The following is a 20,330-nucleotide window of genomic DNA, read 5'->3' as shown; positions in this document are numbered from 1 at the left end:
TTGAATTCGGATCAGACATTCTTTTATTTAATTAATTACTATATTTTAACCTATGGATGTACGTAATAACATTGATTCTAATCAAATTCGATAAGGTTATAATAAAAGTATTGTTTTATTATTTGCTGTAGTCTAGGATGTTTATTGTAAAAACGTTTCACATGATCTCTAATTTGATCATGTTAAACGCAGCACGTCACATACCTACTTGATAAGGAGTATATCGCATATCTGCTATAATAGTAACAACAACGACTGAACAACTAACTTCCTCTAAAATCTGTCAGATTATAGTTATTACAGTAAGAGATAAGTAAAATTTAAAATGGCTTTGTTTGCAGTTAAGTAGGTATCTAAATCAAAAGGTTGCATTCTTTATATAAATACTAGATTTTCCCCGCGGCTTCGCTCGCGCTGATGTCATAAATAAGTGTCAAAGATCATCGACAACTACACAAAATTAACATTTCTATCCCTCGGGAACAGTATTTTTTCTGTGGATAAAAAATACCCTATGTCCTTTTCGGTACCCCTGAAAATGTGTGTAGAAAATTTCATGATTTGATTTCATGATTGAGTGGTTAAGGCGTGAAGTCAACCACATTGAACTAATTTTTCTATTCCTCGAAAACAGTATTCTTTTTCTGGATAAAAGGAACCGTATGTCCTTTTCTGTACCCCTGAAAATGTATGTACAAAATCATCATGATCGATTAGGTAATTTAGACGTGAAATCGACCACATTGAACAATTTTTTCTACCCCTTAGAAACAGTATAGTTTTTTAGATAAAATGCCCTTTTCTGTACCCCTGAAAATGTGTGTACAAAATACACAAAAGTCAACCACATTAAACTAATTTTTCTTAAGGATTTAAGGCGTGAAAAGCCGATAAACAAACAAACTCACAGTTGCATTCGTTATATTAGTTAGGATATTAATAATTACTTATTAAAATGTGAATTGAATAGAGTTTTATTTACTTCTATCGATTCATGCTGTAATATTGAGCATTTATAGGTTAAGCGTTGTTTTAAGTGTAAGTAAAAATGTTCAATTTTAAAATTTTATTTATTCCCAAGAAAATAATTACATAATCAAACCCGAGAATTTTTTTATAAGAACCAGCAACTTATGTCGTAAATCATATCCAATATTAATTAAAAAGGAGATTTTTAGATAAAATTTTCTTAATTCAAATGTTTTTTATTTGATTCCAGTTCTTCAAAATGGAATCTAAGGGTATTTATTACGTTCAAGAGAATACGTTACTGTTACAAGCCTACGTTTTTCTATCAATTGTGATTACTTAAATCTAAAAGTACTTTAGTCAATTGATTATTACGACAATTATGTTCAACAGAAAATACTTTTGAACATTACAGACTGCAAATACCTGGACACTTAATTTCAATTATGTTCTTTTCAGTGTACATATCCACTTAGACAACGATAACGGTGTTGTTTAGATATAAAATAGTGTAAAATGTGTTAGTATAGAAGTTGTTTCGTTCAAAGCAGTGATAAAATCATGTTTTTCGTTCTCACGATGGATTTTCATAAGCTTCTCTTTGTGTTTTATCTGGTTTCAGTTTTTAAAAAGGGTTACTATTCTCAATCGTTAGCGAAAGAAATGATGCAGGTTCTTCTTGAAAATGTTAAAACTCCTGCTAACTCTAGTGAAATGTGTCAAACGCAATTGAATGAATTATGGTCTTCTTTTATTAACGGAGAACAATGGGCATGGAAGAGTATGTATTAAAATTCAGATATCGAATTTAATGTGTAATGGGTATTTTAAAATTCTATAAGACTGCACAACAGTTATTTTTAAATACAGGCGCCAAACTACTAATTATTTCACGTAAATGTCAGCGCTTTCTTCATTGATCGATTGGTTTTAATGAATTGCAGTTGAATTTCCACTAATTTTATTATTTAGTTAGTATCCAATATAAAGCACAAGGTGAGCCAACGAGTCGATTTCAAAACATCAGAAAACATTTAGAAAAAACCATCTTTTGTAAAATTTATAGATGAAAACATAATCTACATGAATAAACATGAAATTCAAAAAATGTTGTTAAAGGTGTATGTTTGGAGCGCGGCGCTGTACGGGTGCAAAACATGGACAGTGGGCGCGGCGGAAAAGAAAAGGTTAGAAGCGTACGAAATGTGGTGTTACAGGCGAATGATGAGGACACCGTGGATAGAGAAGGTTAGAAATGAAGAACAGAGGACTCTATGGAAGTCAATAAGAAATAGGCGAGATAGGTTGGCAGGACACCTTCTCAGGCATGAAGGTCTAGTCAGAGACATATTAGAGGCAGAAACAGGAGTTAGGAGGGATAGAAATAGACCTAGATTAGATTACTGTTCGCAAATAGTTATGGATGTGGGTTACTCTAGTTTTGGGGAAATGCTAAGATTAGCGTAGGATAGGAAGGTTGTAGGTGCGTGTCCAACCAGTCTGACGACTATGACTGAATAGACATTTATGCATAAACGTTCATGTTTTAAAAATAATGTCCCAGAGAACATTGCGCATAATTTCTAGTGGTAACTGCGGCTACTTTACCTCGACTCCTTGCATTTAATACTTAGATAGTTCTTAATGGGTGGTTATTTTGAAACGCTTTTGTTTTTGTGTTACTCCCAAAGGAAAAATACGAGCCCGAAGCGGTAAACAGTAATGTAAACGAAATGCTTGTCTTGCCCGCTTCGGTAATAGGCTTTGACGGCAAATGGGCGTTGTGTAGTGATGAGCAAAGCAAGACCAAGACCAAGACCAGACTGAGACAATCTTGGTCTTGGTCTTGTTTATTCGGTCTTGCTCAAATATTTCAGTCTTGGTCTTGAACTTGGTCTTGCTGATATAGTCTCTGTCTTGGTCTTGGTCTTCTGATATAGTCTTAGTGTTAACCTTGATCTTGCGTGTTAAGTCTTGATCTTGCTCATTTAATTTGATACTATAATCTTTCTAAACACGAATTTTTCTATTTACTGAAATTTTCTGTCATACGTGCGAGCTTGTCATGACTTTTAAAGAAAATAGTGTCGGTTGTTGTGAGAGTTCCTCTAGCACATAAATTGACCCTTCGTCTAAAGCATAAATTGACCTTTTAGCGAACAAAATAGTACAAAATACTTGATGAAAGAAGTAAAGAATATCGAAAAAAAATCAGTTTGTCTCTATATTTGAACCATGTGTTATCCAGATATAGGAACAAAGAACACATACTCCGAGGACATTCTTGTAAATCTCTTTTTTCAAACAGTACTAAATTTTCTTTTTTCCTATATTTAGTGTAACAGCCAATTATCCACGATTACTATCAATTTTTTTTGTTTAAATTATTCTCGAGGAAGGGAAATCTTCAAAAGACACCCCCTGAAGGGAGGTAGTGTCGCGTTTTTACCGACTAAAACCCCTTCTCGAGTGTGGAGATAAAATAACTATCTATATTCAAAACGCTATTTATATTCACAATGTTGACAGCCCACCTCCCCTCTACTTTTTTTGGCAATGGCGTTCCCAAATCGACCCGTTTCATTGGCTCACCCTGTATATTCACACGTGTTTTTCATGATTTCAGTTTTTACTTTATTTATTTAACAAACGTTATATACAGGCCACTTTAAGCATAATGACAAAATGGAAAAAAAAAAAAGATTAAGAAGCATTGCAATTATCGAAGCAATTATTATATCAGTGCTAAATTATTTATTTTCGTTTTATTTTTATTATTATTACATTAATATTTTAAAATTTGTGAAGTATTTATCTACCATGACAAGTACAAGTATATTCGAATCATACAAACATTTATAAAAAATAAAAATAGAATTTAGTTATAATAGTATAAGTGCATTTATTTACCTTTAAAAAACAAAGAAAACATAAAGCGAATTTATAAAGAAACATTAAAAACACGTAAAATGAAATATTATCTTTCGTTTTTATTTTAATTATTTCGATTAAAAAATCCCTTTCGTTTATTTTACCAGTAGGTATGGAAAATTATTCCGGAAACTGAAAGAACGTAAAAGAAATGACGATTATTTCGTAAAAGTATACACTACTGTAATTTTTATACATTTCTACCTTTCTAGTGTTAGATGCTTCAAGCAAAATTCCTAGCGGCTATCAAGAAGGAAATTATAGAGATTTGGGAAACTTTGACGAATGCATAAATATAAATCATCAAGGCCGTTCAACCATTAAAGGGAAATATTGCTATTCTGGAATTGTTACTGTTTTACCTAGATATATCAATTTAACCACATCGATTGGTTCCTACAACCACACTGATTTCAATTATTTAAATCCAATAATCAGCGTGAGTAGCTTGATGTCATAGGCGTATCCAAAGTAGTCAGAAACACTGAAATTTCACTATTTGTAAAACACTATGTCTGTTTTATGCAGTCAATTATTTATTACTTACTAGCTATACCCTGCGCGCGTTACTACGCCACCAACTAAAATAAATTTCAAGGAAAGACATTACACAAATATTCAATTCATTTTGAGTCATTTTATTGATTTTGTTCATTTCGAAAAAATTGTGACATTACAGCGTTTCGTTTCAATTCGATATTTATTGAAGTGCTGTGGGATACACAACATTTCTTGTTTTTCCTGTCGAAAATTGGTCCTACCAACTCAGAAATTTTCTTTGGCTCATGCACAACAACTTTGCTAAAAATCATCACATGATCAAATGCATAGTTTACGATTCTATAAAGGACATACAGACAAATATTCATTTTTATATATATATAGATGTAAAAATTCGGCAGTCTATGATAAGCCGCCTGTTTTTAATTTCTGCTAATTGAGCAAGAATTTACATTAATTATTTTAATTTTTAATTCTTCATTTTGTTGGATCTCGTCCCCCTCAAACTCAAACGCTGGATACGCCTATGCTAGAGATTTTTTAAAAAAAATATCAAAAGTTTACTGTTTTCAGTCAATTCAAAACTCACAACTAAAACCAGTGCTTAAAAACGAATCTTTCATTACATCGCTAGTTGAATATACAAAAGCCAGAGCTGTAGGCGACTTAAATCTAGATCAGATATTAAACCTTATAAATAACTATGGTCTAATAATTACATCATTATCTCTCTGTCTACCTCATCATTGTGTTCCAAGTGAACTACCCCTTCCACAGTTCGCTTTGGGATTTGATAGGATTTGTGTTACAGAAGAAAGTTTTTACAAATTAGATGCTTCCGATTATGCAGCAATGTAAGACCTTTTTATAATATTTATTTTAAAGGCTATAAATCATAACAACCATTTATATCTAATTTCTTTGGAACAATTATTTAAAGAATTTGAAAAAAATTCTAAGTAAGCGTTTAATTGGTGGAGTTCCATTTCGTATCGCGCAAATATTATCAATATTCTCGTATTTCTCTCCAGAGAAGAAACTATCACTAATTTGGAATGATTTAATCTCTATCACTTGGGGGCCCGAATGGCGTCATTTTCGACAAAATCTACTTCGGTTCTTGTCACAAAAATCCGAATTTTGGAAGCGAAAAGTTTAAAAAAAATTTGGTCTGAACTTTTCGATGATCTGATAGCTTACTAATTGGCTAACCTTCCTAAAGCTAAAAATCAGGAAGATTACTGTTAGATTTTATGTTGTGTATTAAGACATTTGTTACATTTTGAAAAACGAAGTAGATTTTCTCGACAATGGCGCATTTCCGATCCCCAAGTGATACAGGTTAAATCATTCCAAATTACTGACAGTTTCTTCTCCCGGGAAGAATACGAACAATTTCCAGTCACCCTGTATAATTTAATAATTCATACTTCTTGTTGGTTAAGTAAACTACAAGGTACGACAATTTATCAATTATTTTGTTGACCAGTGGCTGGAAAGCGATACATTTGGTGGCAGCTGAATTTTTTTTAGAGAAAAACACTAATTGACAGTCTATATAGAAGCATGTAAACTGAACCGAACAATTGACAAATTTTACCTGTACGAATTTGAATAACGTGGTACGAAATGGAAAAGGATATATACAAAATTTTCTAGAAAACACCTCCTACCTGCACGATAAGAAATACGTCATATATATACTTCGTTTAGTTTCTGTAGCGATGTCATCTTTAGTATGACCGGCGCAAAGTAGAAAAGAACAGCACTAGGCCAGAAAAGACAGGAGACAACTATCGGCCAAACTCTTAACCGGCGAGGAGCGTATAATCCGTACATTACTGCACGGAAAAATTGACCGTTTTAGCCACTAAAATTGCATTGCTCAAATATGCTGTTATTGGTACCAATTACTACTGAAAATATCAACGAGATGTTGATTTATATTTGAAGACATATTAAAAGCTTTAACGCTTGTTTTCGACTCGTACTACTATTCATGATTGAACAAAACTTTTGGCAGGTACTGTATGAAAAAGTATGTATAATGAACAAGAGTCGAGAGTATAATGAGCTTTTTTCTCCCTACTAATGATTTTGCCAGCGCGCATCCAAGACATTGGAAGAGACAAATCGCTACATAAAGTAAATGAAGTATACTTCTTCGACTATTAAACGCTGTAGTGTTTTAAAATTCGAGAGCACTTTGAATACGATATAAACTACACCGAGAACCGTACCCGACTAGAAATTTCGGTTCATTTTTTAAACGCCTTTATTACGCCAACGGAGTTCCTTACATATATGTATAATTAAAATCCACACCCATCACTGGTATAAAGTCCGAATAAGGAACTATTTAGTAAATAAAGTAAATTTTTGGGCCGTATAGTAATAATATAACTTATCATTAGTGTAGTAATAAAAATTTATTAGCATTAGATCCGAACAAGAACTCCTTAGATGATATAAGATAAATTTTTGTATTTCTTTATTTAGTCCTTATAATAATAATAAATAAGGTCCTGCTGAGGCACTCCAATAGGTTACCTCAACTACGGATAGCCTCGATTTTTTTTTAATTTAGAATTGTTCAGATTGATCCTATTTCGACTATCCTTATAAGGAACTGAATAGATAACAGTTTGCTTGTCCTAAATTTTAGAACGCCGTATTAAGATCTAATTCGCTTTAGGGTATGCATGACTATAAACCACGAAAATTTCTAGTCGGGTAGGTTATTATTTCGATGTTATTCAAAACAATTTTATTAAGTTCTCGATGTTTCATTTTGTCCCTGATTTATTTCTCGCTTATTGATTGTAGAATAATTTTAGTCCTCATAGCGCTTGTTATGCTTGTGAGTACCATTTACGACATCCATCTTAAAATCGAGGATAAAAGTAAGTTTAAATTTTTGAATACAATACAAATACAAAATAACTACCTACACCGATTCTTCTATGTGTTCTTTTAGAACCTGGTCATAAAATATTTATTGCGTATTCTGTCCTAACCAACGGCAAGATCTTGTTTAATACTTCAAAAAGTTCAAATCACCTTCTGTGCTTGGAAGGACTAAAAACTTTAAGTATCTTCTGGATTATACTAGGCCATAGATACTCATCGTCTGAAGATATTTTCGCAATTAATTTCAACGAAATTCAAACGGTAAATATTTTGGTAAAGGTCTACATGATGGGGGATCGAACGAGGAGGTCTCCCCCGCCACTGTACGAAAAAAAATTCGTGGCGGTCTCATCCCCATAAAAAGTTATGGGGGTTCAAAGTTAATAAATATGCCAATTTTTATACATTTCTAGGCATGTAAAGATTTATATAGTCATTCTTAAACAACATTCAAAGGTAAAACTAATGAAAAATACATAACAATATTGAGAAAGTTATTTAAAACATTATTTAAAATCTTTATCAATAGGGTAGGTTAGGTTAGGTTATCGGGTTTTGTTCAAGTGACCACCCTTTTTCGATCCCCCACCTCCACCCGCTTGAAAATAATTGTTTTATTGAATTTTATTTGAATTATAGTGTATGAAAATTGTCAAAATAATCAACTTTTAACCCCCATAACTTTTAAAGGGGTGAGACCATGAACTTTTTATGGTATAGTGGTGGGGGAGACCTCCTCTTTCGATCCCCCCCATCCCCATTCCCTTCGGTGATGGGGACCATCATCTAGACCTTTACTCTGCAACATACTAAAAGATGCGTGTTAGATGAAATATGTTTAATAAAAAGAATACGTGAAAAATGTTTTACCACATTTACATATAGTCAAACTATTTAAGAAATATTTTTGGTAATAGTGATAGTAATTGTACTACTAATTATCAAAACGTCAATTCAGCAACAAAGTCCCATAAGAAAATACTGATATTATCTTAAGAGGTTGTTTCCTAGCTACTTACAACACACTGAGCAACTTAATAACGCTATCAGTTCCACTTGTTAATTTGCAGATAACGTATAGAGCCTTAGTATAAATGCACACCATAAAATATTGGTAAATACACAATAGAGCTAAACTTTACGGGTAATATACAAACAATTGCAAATAAATTAATTAATCATAATAGACGAAAAAACACCCTAACAATTGAATCAAAACACAGTACGAATTACCATTTCATCAATGAGTGTTAAACCTAAAGTATTGCTTACAAGTTTAGTCAAGTTAAAACTGCAGAAATTCATATACAATTACCTATTTACACTTATAAGAACAACACATTCTATAAAATCCGAATGATGTTGTTTAGCATCACCTTGTCATTACTACTTATTAAAAGCTGTGACAGTGAAAACCAAGGGAGTGCGGGATTCTTTTAGATTTATGACTTATCTATTGTACCACAGTGTGCTACACATACATATATGTATTTTCTTCTTGATTAATGATAAATGGTTAAAAAATACAATAACAACTATTTTTGTAAGGTAGATAGCAAAGCAACTTCAGAGTCAATATGTTCAAGCAGCGCAGTATGCTGTGGACACTTTCCTAGTGTTATCAGGGTGTCTCCTCACTTATTTAGCTATAAAGCCAATGACGGAATTCAGAAATAAAATAGCCAACCATAGCATATTGAAAAAGGCTTTTACAATAACCTCCTACACGTTATCAAGTTATATGCATCGCTACTTAAGGTAATTGTACAATAATATCTATCTATCATCAGAGTGTATTTTTATCTTAATTTCTTTTTTTTTTATTCCATTAGCCTTTGATTTGACATCATATCATCAAAATTTGAGCTTCGTATATCAACGCTACTAACAACGCATACAGAATTTGTCTTGCATTCAGTTACTGTGGAAGCGAGACATTTTATTCAATTTTTTTTCGAATTCTTACGGCAGAATTTTGTGATTCATTAAATTTTTTGTAATAATGCCCGACCTTTAAAATTCAATATTTTTAAAAATCATTATCATCATAAGGTCGTCAGTCCTAAGACTGGTTGGGCAAACACCTCCACTTTTTCTTATCCTGAGTTGATCTCTGCATTTTCCTAAAATTGGAACATCCCATATCCTTAACTATTTGTGAACAGTAATCTAATCTAGGTCTACCTCTACCCCTTTTAACTTCATGCCTGAGAAGATGTCCCACCAACCTATTTCGCCTTCTTTTCTGAATTCCATAGAGTCCTCTGTTCTTTTTTTTTAATACCTTTTCGTTTTTCTACCTTCCCTATCCACTATATCCTCATCATTCGCCTGTAACACCACATTTCAAACGCTTCTAAGCCTTTTACGTTAAATAATTTAGATTCTAATGATTCCCTAAGAAAGTTAAACCCAGAACGTAATTTGCGAATCTCAATAATCATTGTAATTAGATGAAATTAAAATATTTCAGATTAACACCTCCAGTTGCCGCCCTTTTCGTATACTACGTCACATTATCCAGACGATTAGGAAATGGTCCAGTGTATAATTTTATTACCGATCGCCAAAGGCAACCGTGTGTTGATAATTGGTGGTCTTTTTTTCTCTATATAGAAAATTATGCACATACAAGTGAGATGGTACGAAAATAGAAATCATTCTCCTGCTCTATTAATTAACTTGTGATTATTATCAATAAAACATTTTGTACATCAAAATCAGTTACCTCCCGAAAATATCACACTGAGTCTAATTGAATGCATTTTTTGCAGTGCATAACTCACACGTGGTATATTAATGTAGACATGCAAATGTTTATATTTTCTCCTTTGTTACTGTGGTCCATTGTTCTTTATCGCAAGAAAATGCTCTTTATTGGCCTGCCTTTGCTGATAATTATTTCAACTGTGGTGGTTTTTCTCATCATGTATATTAACGAGATACTATGGTAAGGATGTTTATACGCTAATACAACAGTAAATTACACAAATTTAAACGAAAGCGACTATTCAGTTAAAATTTGCTTCGATAGATCATCGTAATCGGAAATATAAATATTGTCTACTTCCACAAAAATGATTCTACCATACCCTAACGAAAATGTGACGTTTCTTTCAGATTTCAGAGACGAAAGTGCAATATAACGTTTCATTAGAAAAGGATTTTAACATCCTCCGCGTAGTTTCCACACAAAAAAAAAATATTAAAATATTTTTTTAATAAACAGTAAATGCGATTTCTTACCTCGTATGTTACGTTGCACTTTATTGCCCCTGAAATCAAGAAAAATCATACGTTCGGGGCGGGGGTGTAGTAAAAAATTCTTGGGAAGCAAGTATCTCGCAACAGTTTACCACCCTAGCCGAGAGTACACCCGCGAGGGAATGCTGTACTTTCTTCCCTTGTTGTATATATACCAAGAACTCAGAACCGCTAGGCATTACTTGTTTTGTTAGTAACAAAATGTATATTTTGAACGTATACATACCTACCGAGGAGTGGCATAGTCTAGAGATTTAGACCATTGCTTAGCATTTCGGAGGACGCCGGTTTGATTCCGGGTCCTCCGTCTGCCTTGGTCCAAGTTTTTCTGTGGTTTCCTTGAATCACTTAGGCAAATGCTGGGGCAGAAATATTCCACAGACTATCTTTCATTCTCTTCTGTCTTTATTTCGTTCATCTCATCTTTCTCATCAGAACCACCAAGCACCCATTCCCACTATTCCTGAAAGAAAGCTGAAGAGGACCTTCCGGCGTAGTCCAGAGGAACTGCCCGCTTACAAGCATTACTGACTGGTGGGAATGAAACACCCAAAAGTTTAAAAGTTTATGCATACCTACTAACTTGGGCCGACGGCCAATTGGCAGAACTCGCTTTTCTAAGTTTAAATGATAATTTTTACATAACGTTTCACAGAATATTGTTAAAAATTAATAAAAATCAACACTACCAGACACTTTCCATCGGCGATAATTTCTGCCAGACGTTTCAAACGTCTGATTCGGGTCTAAAAGCTGTCGTGTATTGGAGTTACTTCCTAACGTTTTGCTAGCCCGAGTGGATGTGGACTCCACATTGGAGAAATATAAATGTCCTTATAACAGCGACATATTAATTGTGTTTGAGGGATGTTTGGCCCTATAATTGGTCTGGCTTCTTACTAAAAGTATTGAAATAATTTCCTGACTATCATATTTAAAAATGAAGACTGAGACTATAAATCAAATTACGATTTTTTTTGCGTCTGTCAGAAATTACAGCCGATTGGAAGTATCTGGCAGTGTGGATTATTAATATTTAAAAAAATTCTTTGACACTCAGACTTTAAGAAGAGCGAGTAATGTTTCTACGTAGCTTTAGCACCTGATATCTGCAAATTGCCCGTCGCTCCAAGTTGCACACATGCATACATTTAAATTAAAACTATTCTGTCCCACCCATTTTGTTACTCAGAAAATAAATAATGTCTCTGGCGGCTCTGTGATCGTGTTTTAATATTATTTGATTAGAAATTTCCCAAAGAATTAGATGTTTAATACCTGTAACAAAGCAAACGTTTATCTTTTAGGTATTCGCAAAGTTTTTATGACAAATATTATTATGTAACCCATACACATTTAGCACCGTGGTTTATTGGAATGGTATTGGGTATTGTACTATATAACAGTAAGAATAAAAAGCTCCAAATGAACAAGGTAAAACAAATACACAAATTTTCAATCGACAACGTCTGGTATTTGCATGTTTTTAATTTTAATATATTATTTTTTTGTAAATAGTAAAATGTAAATATTTCTACGTACATGCTACCCTAAACGTCAATACTTTGATATACAAAGTTTTCCAATAAATAAAATAAAAGAGACGTCAAACAAAATATAAAAAATTATAAAAGATGCGTCTAATTCTTAAGTAGTTATCGCCTTCTTAAATTGACTTTGGCAATGCAGTAATTCATCTATTTCTTCACCTATCTATTGCTATTTTAATATTTAGTTATTAAAAAGTGTCTGTAATACCTCCTATCGAATACAAAATCATTTTTTGTCAAAAATGATAATTTGATATCAATTCCGAAATAGAATCAACATAAGGATTTGTGTCATTATCCTTGGATTTAAGTATTGTTCTTGTTAGTGTACTGTTCTCTAATTAGTATTTATTTTTATTATGTTAAAACTGCCACTATTTTTCTAAAGTTATTGTTAGATGCAAAAGAGGGTTTTTATTTGTACCTGAAAATAAATATTTCATGTTTAAACATTATTGCAAAGTAATGGCTAGCAAATTCAGGCGATATAATTCTGAACTAGATGAGTAAAGCTGCACCCCCCTCCCTTGTCTCGAATCCAAACAAAACTTCTACAAAAACATAAAGCACTTTTTAAAAATTTCATTATGCGGGGTGTAACACGACGACAAGTACCCCCCTAAAATAAAGAGTAATTAAAAACAGTTGTCACCACCGATTTATATAGATACTTCAGAATTAGGCCAGAATCCAAAAAGGTTAATATTTCCCATTTGTTTTGAGTCGGATAGGATAAATGCACGCAAATCACTTAATGACTAAATTGGGAACACATGAAGAGCCCATAGATCCTATACTCTTTAGAGCACATATGTATTTGTTTATGAAAAATAGCGATTTCATACTGCATCCCCTACAAACCTTGAAAATGTTTCATGTCGGAGTGTACCTATTGGAGCACGAAAATCGCTTCTTGTCTCAATCGCACATAATGTTAATGCTTATCTTGGAACAAAATCATTTGTTTATAACAGTTGTAGCAATAAGTCAAAAGGGCATATAATGTCTCTGCTTATTTCGGCACGAAATCATTTTTTTATAAGAATTAGGTATGACAATTTTCATGCTCCGTGTGGTGACGATTATTTTTAATTACTCTTTACTTGAGGGGTGTGTCTTGTCGTCGAATTTTAAAATCTTTAAAAAAGTACTTTATTTAAATTGATAATAAGGGGGTTAAGCTTCAAGCACATTTCTGGGCTCCTACTTATTTGGATTACCGTTTGTATTGTATCAATTTCTGATTAGCAACACAGTGCCTACCTATGTTTTTGAAAATATTTCTCATTGTAGCTGTTGACTACTTCTATTTGGTGTATTGTATTATTAGCTATTCCAAATTTGATTTTGGCTCAGTGCGATCCATCGTATAATTACGAAAGATTTAAAACTTCCATATGGACGGCTCTTCACAAACCTGCATTTGCTTTCTGTATTTTTTGGATTGTTTTTGCATGTGAAAATGGTTATGGAGGTAATATCGTTAAATAATACTAAATGTCTGAAAGACGTCTTAATTGTTAATTGACTTACTAAAACCCCTTATTAAATTACAACAATAACTTAAATGTTTAAGAAATAATTTTTAAAACGTTAGTGTCTTGTACAAAATAATTTGAAAACATTCAGAATGCCAAAATATTGACTTCTACCGTTGAAATTTTAGAATTTTGGTGTATTTAATAATTAATTGTTAATCAGTTGATTAATTTACTTGATTTTTGCTGGTTCATTTATTTTAATCTATTATATAATTGATTAAATTGAACTTCTACGTTTTTCTTTTTTTATTTTTAGGGATAATAAACAAGTTTCTTAGTTCTTCTATATTTCAAATATTTAGTAGATTGGCTTACAGTATGTATTTAATTCAATTTATTCCTATGTTACTGGACCTAACTCAAATTAGGGCACCAATATACTTCAACCACTACACAATGGTAAGCACAAACTTAATAATTTATTCACAATAAGGCTATGCGCGCACTGCAACTAAATTGTTCAACGACAGTTTGGTCGGTGTGAATAGGTTACGGTCATGCTAGCAATCTAAATTGTTTAGCCCCACATATGTGCGGGAATCAGAAATAAACTTGCTTGATTTACGCATATATCCTAGAAAGGGTTTTAACTTCCACAGAATAAGTGCGACAAGCTTCTTCGCATTATATCACTGTATTTTTTTTCTTTTGTCGTAAAAGCCGTTTTTCTTTCAGATTTTCGTAGCCTAAAGCCTAGCGCGCACTTGCGATTTTTTAGTCGCAGGAAGTAAAAGCAAAATATTCGAAGCTTTTATTCATTTGCAGTGTAAGTACAAAGACAATGTGTATTGTGGCATTGTTATTGCGAATAAATGCTAATAATACTAATAGAAAGCAGAAGAAACAATATTAGTTTCATCCTATCATAAACAGCCCTAGATAAAAATGTTCAGTCTCTCAGAGTCTCTGAAAGCGAGACTCGAGTCTCCGTCTCTCATCGAGTCTGTCTGGTGTCGCTGAGAGAGACTGTCAAAAAAACTGTTTAGCGTCTCTAGACGAGAGACTCGAGATCCTCATTTCGTATCCAGTCTGAACGAGAGACTCGAATCTCTCAATAAGTGGTGTCTCGATAGACATGTTAAAATTTTCTATGTTCAACATATTTCAGAGATTCCAGTCTTTCTACGAGGGACTAGAGCCTCTCAAATTTTCAGTTTTATTTATTCAGTCTCTCTGTGAGAGACTCGAATCTCTGAATTAACAATTTTATCGTTCGAGTCTCTCATACAGAGACTGTGAGAGATCCATAAAAACACCTAGGCAATAATGAGAGACTGTGAAAGACTGTAAGAGATGCTCTCAGAGACGCTGAAAGACTCTTAGAGACTGGAGAGACAGAAAATTTTTGTCTGGGGAGGAATTAGTAAACGGCAATTTTTTTTGTTACATTTTTGCGACTAAATAATCGCGCGACTAAAAAATCGCAGTGCGCGCTAAGCCTCAGAGTCTATATCTTTTCATAAAACGATGTAACAGCTTTATTGCTTTGAAGAGTCTATTTATTATCATCGCCTACTTTTTTTTAACAACTAATAGTAGATACATAAACGTAAATATTTAGTTAAAAAAATTCACCAATCACAAACGATGATGTAAATCATAAAGCATCCGAATATCGCTTTTACTTTTCAGACACGTGCCTTTTTGGCTGATCTGGTGTTAACTACAATCCTAGCAATAATATGGACATTAGCATTCGAATTGCCTATTAGAGCTATCGATAAAATAATTTTTGGAAAAGACAGTAAGTCTCAGTTTATGTAGTTTATGTAATAAAAGCAATAATTTCGTCAAAAATAATCCAAAATAATTTCATATCCCTAACCGTATCTAAAACCGGTATAATATTATTAAATATCTGTATCCATATCTAAATCAACAATTTCATATCCTTAACATCCTTGATTCTCAGTCGTCTAAGTCCCTAAATATCGAACACCCTTTCAGGTACCATTCAAGTTAATTTTATGGAATCGATTGTTTATAAGTGCAGATTAAATATCTAATCAATCATTCATGTCAAACGAATTCAAGAAAATTGTTTCTAATTGCAGAACGGAAAAAATTAGTTGAGAAACCACACGAGGATGTTCCAACTGAATCTTCGATACAAATACCATCTATCTTAGTCTGATGTAAATAAAATTATAAATACATGTGTGTATATTTTTAATAAATCGTGTACCATTTAAAAAAACGGATAAAACATCGAAAACTGAATTGAAATATTATAAATGAAAGTTTTACTGGAATATTCCCGCCTTCTTAGTTTCCATAAGTAGTTTTTTTGTATTTATTTAAATAAAACACCAAAGAGCATTGTCGATTTTTCTTCCAACTTTTTAAAGTTATCAAAGTGGCTTATAAAGAATGAAAGGGGTTGAATCAGTGGCGGATTATCCATAAGGCAAAGTCTAGGCGCGCAAGGTTAAAAAAGGTTTTTAAAACTAAAAAAAAAAAATAAGGAAGTACTTAATAAAAAAAAGTATTTTGCAAAATATATGACCGCCGGAGGGGCGCCTATGAGGTGCTAGCCTAGAGCGCTCTCGACATTTAATCTGCCTCTGGGTTGAATCGTGCTAATCTCATACCCAAAAGATATTGCTTCACTACCTACTTCCTTCTGAAATTATTCTAAATCCAATTATAAATTAAGAATTCATTTGTTTTGTAAAAGCAGTATCTCTGCTATTAATGAAAAACTTAATAAAATCAACTTAAAAAGTAACTAGGCACGTTTAGGGGGGGGTGGTGGCTATAATAAAAACAGTTTAAAGTAATACTGCCAATTAAATATTGTATATTAATTATGAAAGTTAAATGTGATTGACTAATTTTGTTGAGGAAATATGGAATTAACTTTAAAAAGAATTTATTTGAGATTTAAATAAGAAAGTTTAAATACATATTGCATAAAGAAAAGATTGTTCTTTTAGTTAACTCGACTCCTAAAAATTCCCTAGGGAACCTCAAAATCACTGAGCGAAATTAGTGGATCAAATATCAACAGGCATTAAATAAAGGCAGTAGAACACCAAATCGGCAATAAAATTAAAATATAGTTACATTTTCTTAATAGATATTCAGCTAAAGAGAATCTTTATAGATACTCAAAATATTAAGCTTGACAATTTTTTAATTATATTTTAACATTTTACCAGTTTAACCGTTCTTAGATCTTAAACTAATAATCACTAAATGCGTTCATAAATTAAGTAGCATTCTTTGAGAGCTATAGAAATTTTTCATATCCTGAACTAATCATCGCATTTCCCCAAAACTAGAACAACCGACGTCCTTAACTATTTGCGAACCTATCTCGCCTATTTCTTATTGACTTCCACAGAGTCCTGTGTTCTCCTATTCTTTCTAATGTCTCTTCATTTCTAACCTTCTCTATCCACGGTATCCTCATCATTCGCCTGTAACGCCACATTTTGAACACTTCTAGCCTTTTCTTTTCTGCCGCGCCCACCGTCCAACAACAATCTTTTTCGAATTTCTAAATTAACCGTTCGCGAGCATAGAATAAGCGACTTCTTTTTATTAAAGGTGCTATCCTCTGCTTTATATCCCTACTACTCTCCTTCCGTCCTGTAGTCTATCTAGATTCCTAGATACCTAAAATCGGCCACTTCTCCTAATTTTTCCTCTCCTATCTTCATATTCGCTCTTTCCCCACTTGTTCCTCACTTACATACTAGTTTACTTTTTTTTTGTTTTACTTTTATTTATTTTCATACAATACTGTTTGTCAATACCGCTCACATTTTATTCAAAACTATCTCTAACTCCTTCTTGCTAGATGCTAATAGTGCTATATCATCTGCAAATCTAAGCATACTAATCTTTTCTCTCTGTATATTTGAACCATGCGACAAAATAATAGTCTATTGTAAGAACTAAAGACAAGAAAACTGACAATTTATTTAAATATATTTTTTGTATTGAACCATCTTTCTCTATAGAACATAAACAGCCTTACGTAGGACTTCACATTAAATTTTAGACCTAGGCCACTCTTCACTCACTATACTACCACTGCCGCTGCACCGTGATAACGGTGGGATTTAGATAAAAATAGTATAAATGTAAAAAGTGTTAGTACCTACAGAAAGTTATTTGGACTATGCAGTGGCAGTGATAAAATTATATTACTTGTTATCATGATGAGTTTACACACGGTTTTCTTTGTGTCGGGTTTGGTTCTAGTTTTTATGAAGGGTTGTTATTCTCAATCATTAATGAATGAAATGATGCAAATTCTTCTTGAAAATGCTCAAACTTCTGGTAACGCTAGTGAAAAGTGTCAAACGCAATTAAATGAATTCTGGTCTTCTCTTATCAATGGAGAACAGTGGGCATGGAAGAGTATGTATTGAATTTCATATATCAAATTTAAGGTATAATCGATATTTTGATAAGGTGTATAGCACTTGTTTTTAAATCGAAATGCTACCTACACGAATATCGCAAATAAGCGTAAATAAAAAGAAGGTTTGAATAAACATCCACAGCGTTAAGTACCTAAATATCGGGTTGTTCGGAAAGTCATTTCGTTTTTTCCCGACAGAGGATTTAATTGTATTCTTTTGCACCCAACTTCACATTTAAGCCGTATAATTTTTATATGCTTTGAGAGCTCATATAGCAAGGCTTGTGTGTGAAAAATTCCAATTAATTCTANTCCCAAATCCTTTAACTATTTGCGAACAATAATCTAATCTAGGTCTACCTCTACTCCTCTTAACTCCTCTTTCTATTTCTAATATAGCCCTTAATGCCTGAGAAGGTGTCCTACCAACATATCTCGTCTGTTTGTTACTGGCTTCCATAATGTTCTCTGTTCTCCTATTCTTTCTAATGATTCTTCATTTCTAACCTTCTCTATCCACGGTATCCTCACCATTCGCCTGTAACACCACATTTCGAACGCTTCTAACCTTTTCTTTTCCGCCACGCATCCATACAGCATCGCGCTCCAGACATACACCTTTAACAATCTTATTCGAATTTCTAAATTAACAATTCGCGAGCATAGATGTGACTTCTTTTTATTGAAGGCGACTCGATCGTATGCTATCCTAAATAACGAGAATCAGCCACTTCTAATTTTGCCTCTGCTATCTTTATATTCACTCTACTTTTTCTTCCCTTCCTTGTTTAACAAGGGCATCATTAAGGTATCCATTTGGTGAAGTGACTCCCTTAAATAGCTTATTTATGTGGATAACACGTAATCTCAATTAATGAAACTCGACATTATACAACTGAATACTGTTACCTTACTGTATGTGTATAATTAGAGATACTTATCCAATTTTTTTTACACAAATCAAAAAGTCAAGTATTGTTTTTTTTTCTTTCAGACACGTTCATTTTTGGCTGATCTAGTGTTGACTACAATTCTGGCAATAATATGGACATTAGCATTTGAATTCCCTGTTAGAGCTATTGAGAAAATAATTTTTGGAAAAGGCAGTAAGTTTCAGAATTTGCAATAGTTATTATATGAGAAACATAAATGTCATCAGCAATTTGTACATCTACTGAAGCTGATTTGTTTATGTAATCGAGAATTGAGAATATGAACATTTCACTATAAATTTAATTAATTGTCGTTACCGAATTTAATCAAAAAGTCCAATTAATTCATATAATTAATTTGATAATAGCATTCTAATTGACTGAATCAAAATTTATTCCAAATTATTTTTATTTATTTTCTCTATCTTGCAATAGGGGAAAAATAACACTAAGGTCATTGTTCTATCAAAAGCAAATTAACTTTAACGGAATTTATTGTTTATAATAAGTTCACATTAAATGTCTGATTTAATTTTATCGAATCGTATATCGTGTGTGTGTGTATCATGACCGAAGCCTGTAATAATACATATTTGCTATTACAGTGTTAAAGGTAATTCTAGCTTACTATGAATTTAAATTACAGAACGGAAAAAAGAATTAGGAAACAACAATGGGGATGTACCAACTGAATCTTCTGTACAAATAACATCTATCAAAATTAATCTTAGTGACAAATAACTACAATAATAAAGACGTGCGTATATGTTATTAATAAATCACGAATCAAAATGTAAAAAAGAAAATAAAACAAACAAAGGCAAAGTAGGCAACTGCCTCTGGGTCCCGTACCAATAAAATTTATAATTATTAATTAAAAACAGTTTCAATAAATTTACATCATTTGTTAGTTGTCACTTCATTTTTAATTAGTAAATTAAAACTTCGACTATACACTCTTATGTGGGCTCACATAAATATACCTAGGCCCCTTATTTTCTTAATCCGGCACTGATTATCACCACCTTACATTCCGTCACTTGTTTTTAATGTAAAATATTTATTTAAATAATATATACTGTTTATTAAAGAGCATGCTTCATTCGTCTTCCAACATTTTGAGGCATTTAAATTAGCTGCGAAAGATTGAGTAGGTTTTAATCATGCTAAGGTGCACCCCTCTCGCGACACAGATTTCTCTCTGTGAGAACATGGGGAACCCATACATCGAGCTTCGAGGATAATCCCAGGCCTTTCAAGTGGTCATAAACTGTTAAATTTGATAAATTTAACCTCAATCCGATCTCACGTGTTGTTATTCGCCGGTTCACATCAACTAATGCCTTTATCGCGTCTT

General features: G+C 32.7%; 1 protein-coding gene across 2 annotated transcripts; it reads left to right on the top strand.

Annotated features, from left to right (window-relative positions):
* Positions 1 to 1,422: 1,422 nt before the first annotated feature.
* On the top strand, positions 1,423 to 15,974 carry LOC108733266 (nose resistant to fluoxetine protein 6-like). Of its 2 annotated transcripts, none has more exons than XM_018464359.1 (13): positions 1,423 to 1,750; positions 4,113 to 4,339; positions 4,975 to 5,255; positions 7,228 to 7,304; positions 7,379 to 7,572; positions 8,864 to 9,069; positions 9,785 to 9,953; positions 10,086 to 10,261; positions 11,883 to 12,009; positions 13,419 to 13,599; positions 13,923 to 14,065; positions 15,299 to 15,410; positions 15,721 to 15,974. In XM_018464359.1, the coding sequence occupies exons 1-13, from the start codon at positions 1,531 to 1,533 to the stop codon at positions 15,798 to 15,800; spliced, it is 2,193 nt and encodes a 730-aa protein (XP_018319861.1). In that variant the 5' UTR covers positions 1,423 to 1,530; the 3' UTR covers positions 15,801 to 15,974. The 2 variants fall into 2 exon arrangements, with proteins under 2 accessions (XP_018319861.1, XP_018319862.1); XM_018464360.1 differs by having other exon boundaries at positions 15,614 to 15,810.
* Positions 15,975 to 20,330: the final 4,356 nt, after the last annotated feature.

Source organism: Agrilus planipennis, unplaced genomic scaffold (assembly GCF_000699045.2).
Source record: "Agrilus planipennis isolate EAB-ADULT unplaced genomic scaffold, Apla_2.0 scaffold76, whole genome shotgun sequence".
Taxonomy (NCBI): domain Eukaryota; kingdom Metazoa; phylum Arthropoda; class Insecta; order Coleoptera; family Buprestidae; genus Agrilus; species Agrilus planipennis.
Note: the sequence above shows the minus strand (reverse complement) of the source record. Positions and strands in the feature narration are given on the sequence as shown.

Coding starts and splice junctions, on each gene's coding strand:
- LOC108733266 (XM_018464359.1), top strand. CDS start 1,531: ATGTTTTTCGTTCTCACGATGGATTTTCATAAGCTTCTCTTTGTGTTT. Junction 1,751..4,112: donor AGAACAATGGGCATGGAAGA/GTATGTATTAAA, acceptor CTACCTTTCTAG/TGTTAGATGCTTCAAGCAAA. Junction 9,070..9,784: donor TATATGCATCGCTACTTAAG/GTAATTGTACAA, acceptor AAAATATTTCAG/ATTAACACCTCCAGTTGCCG.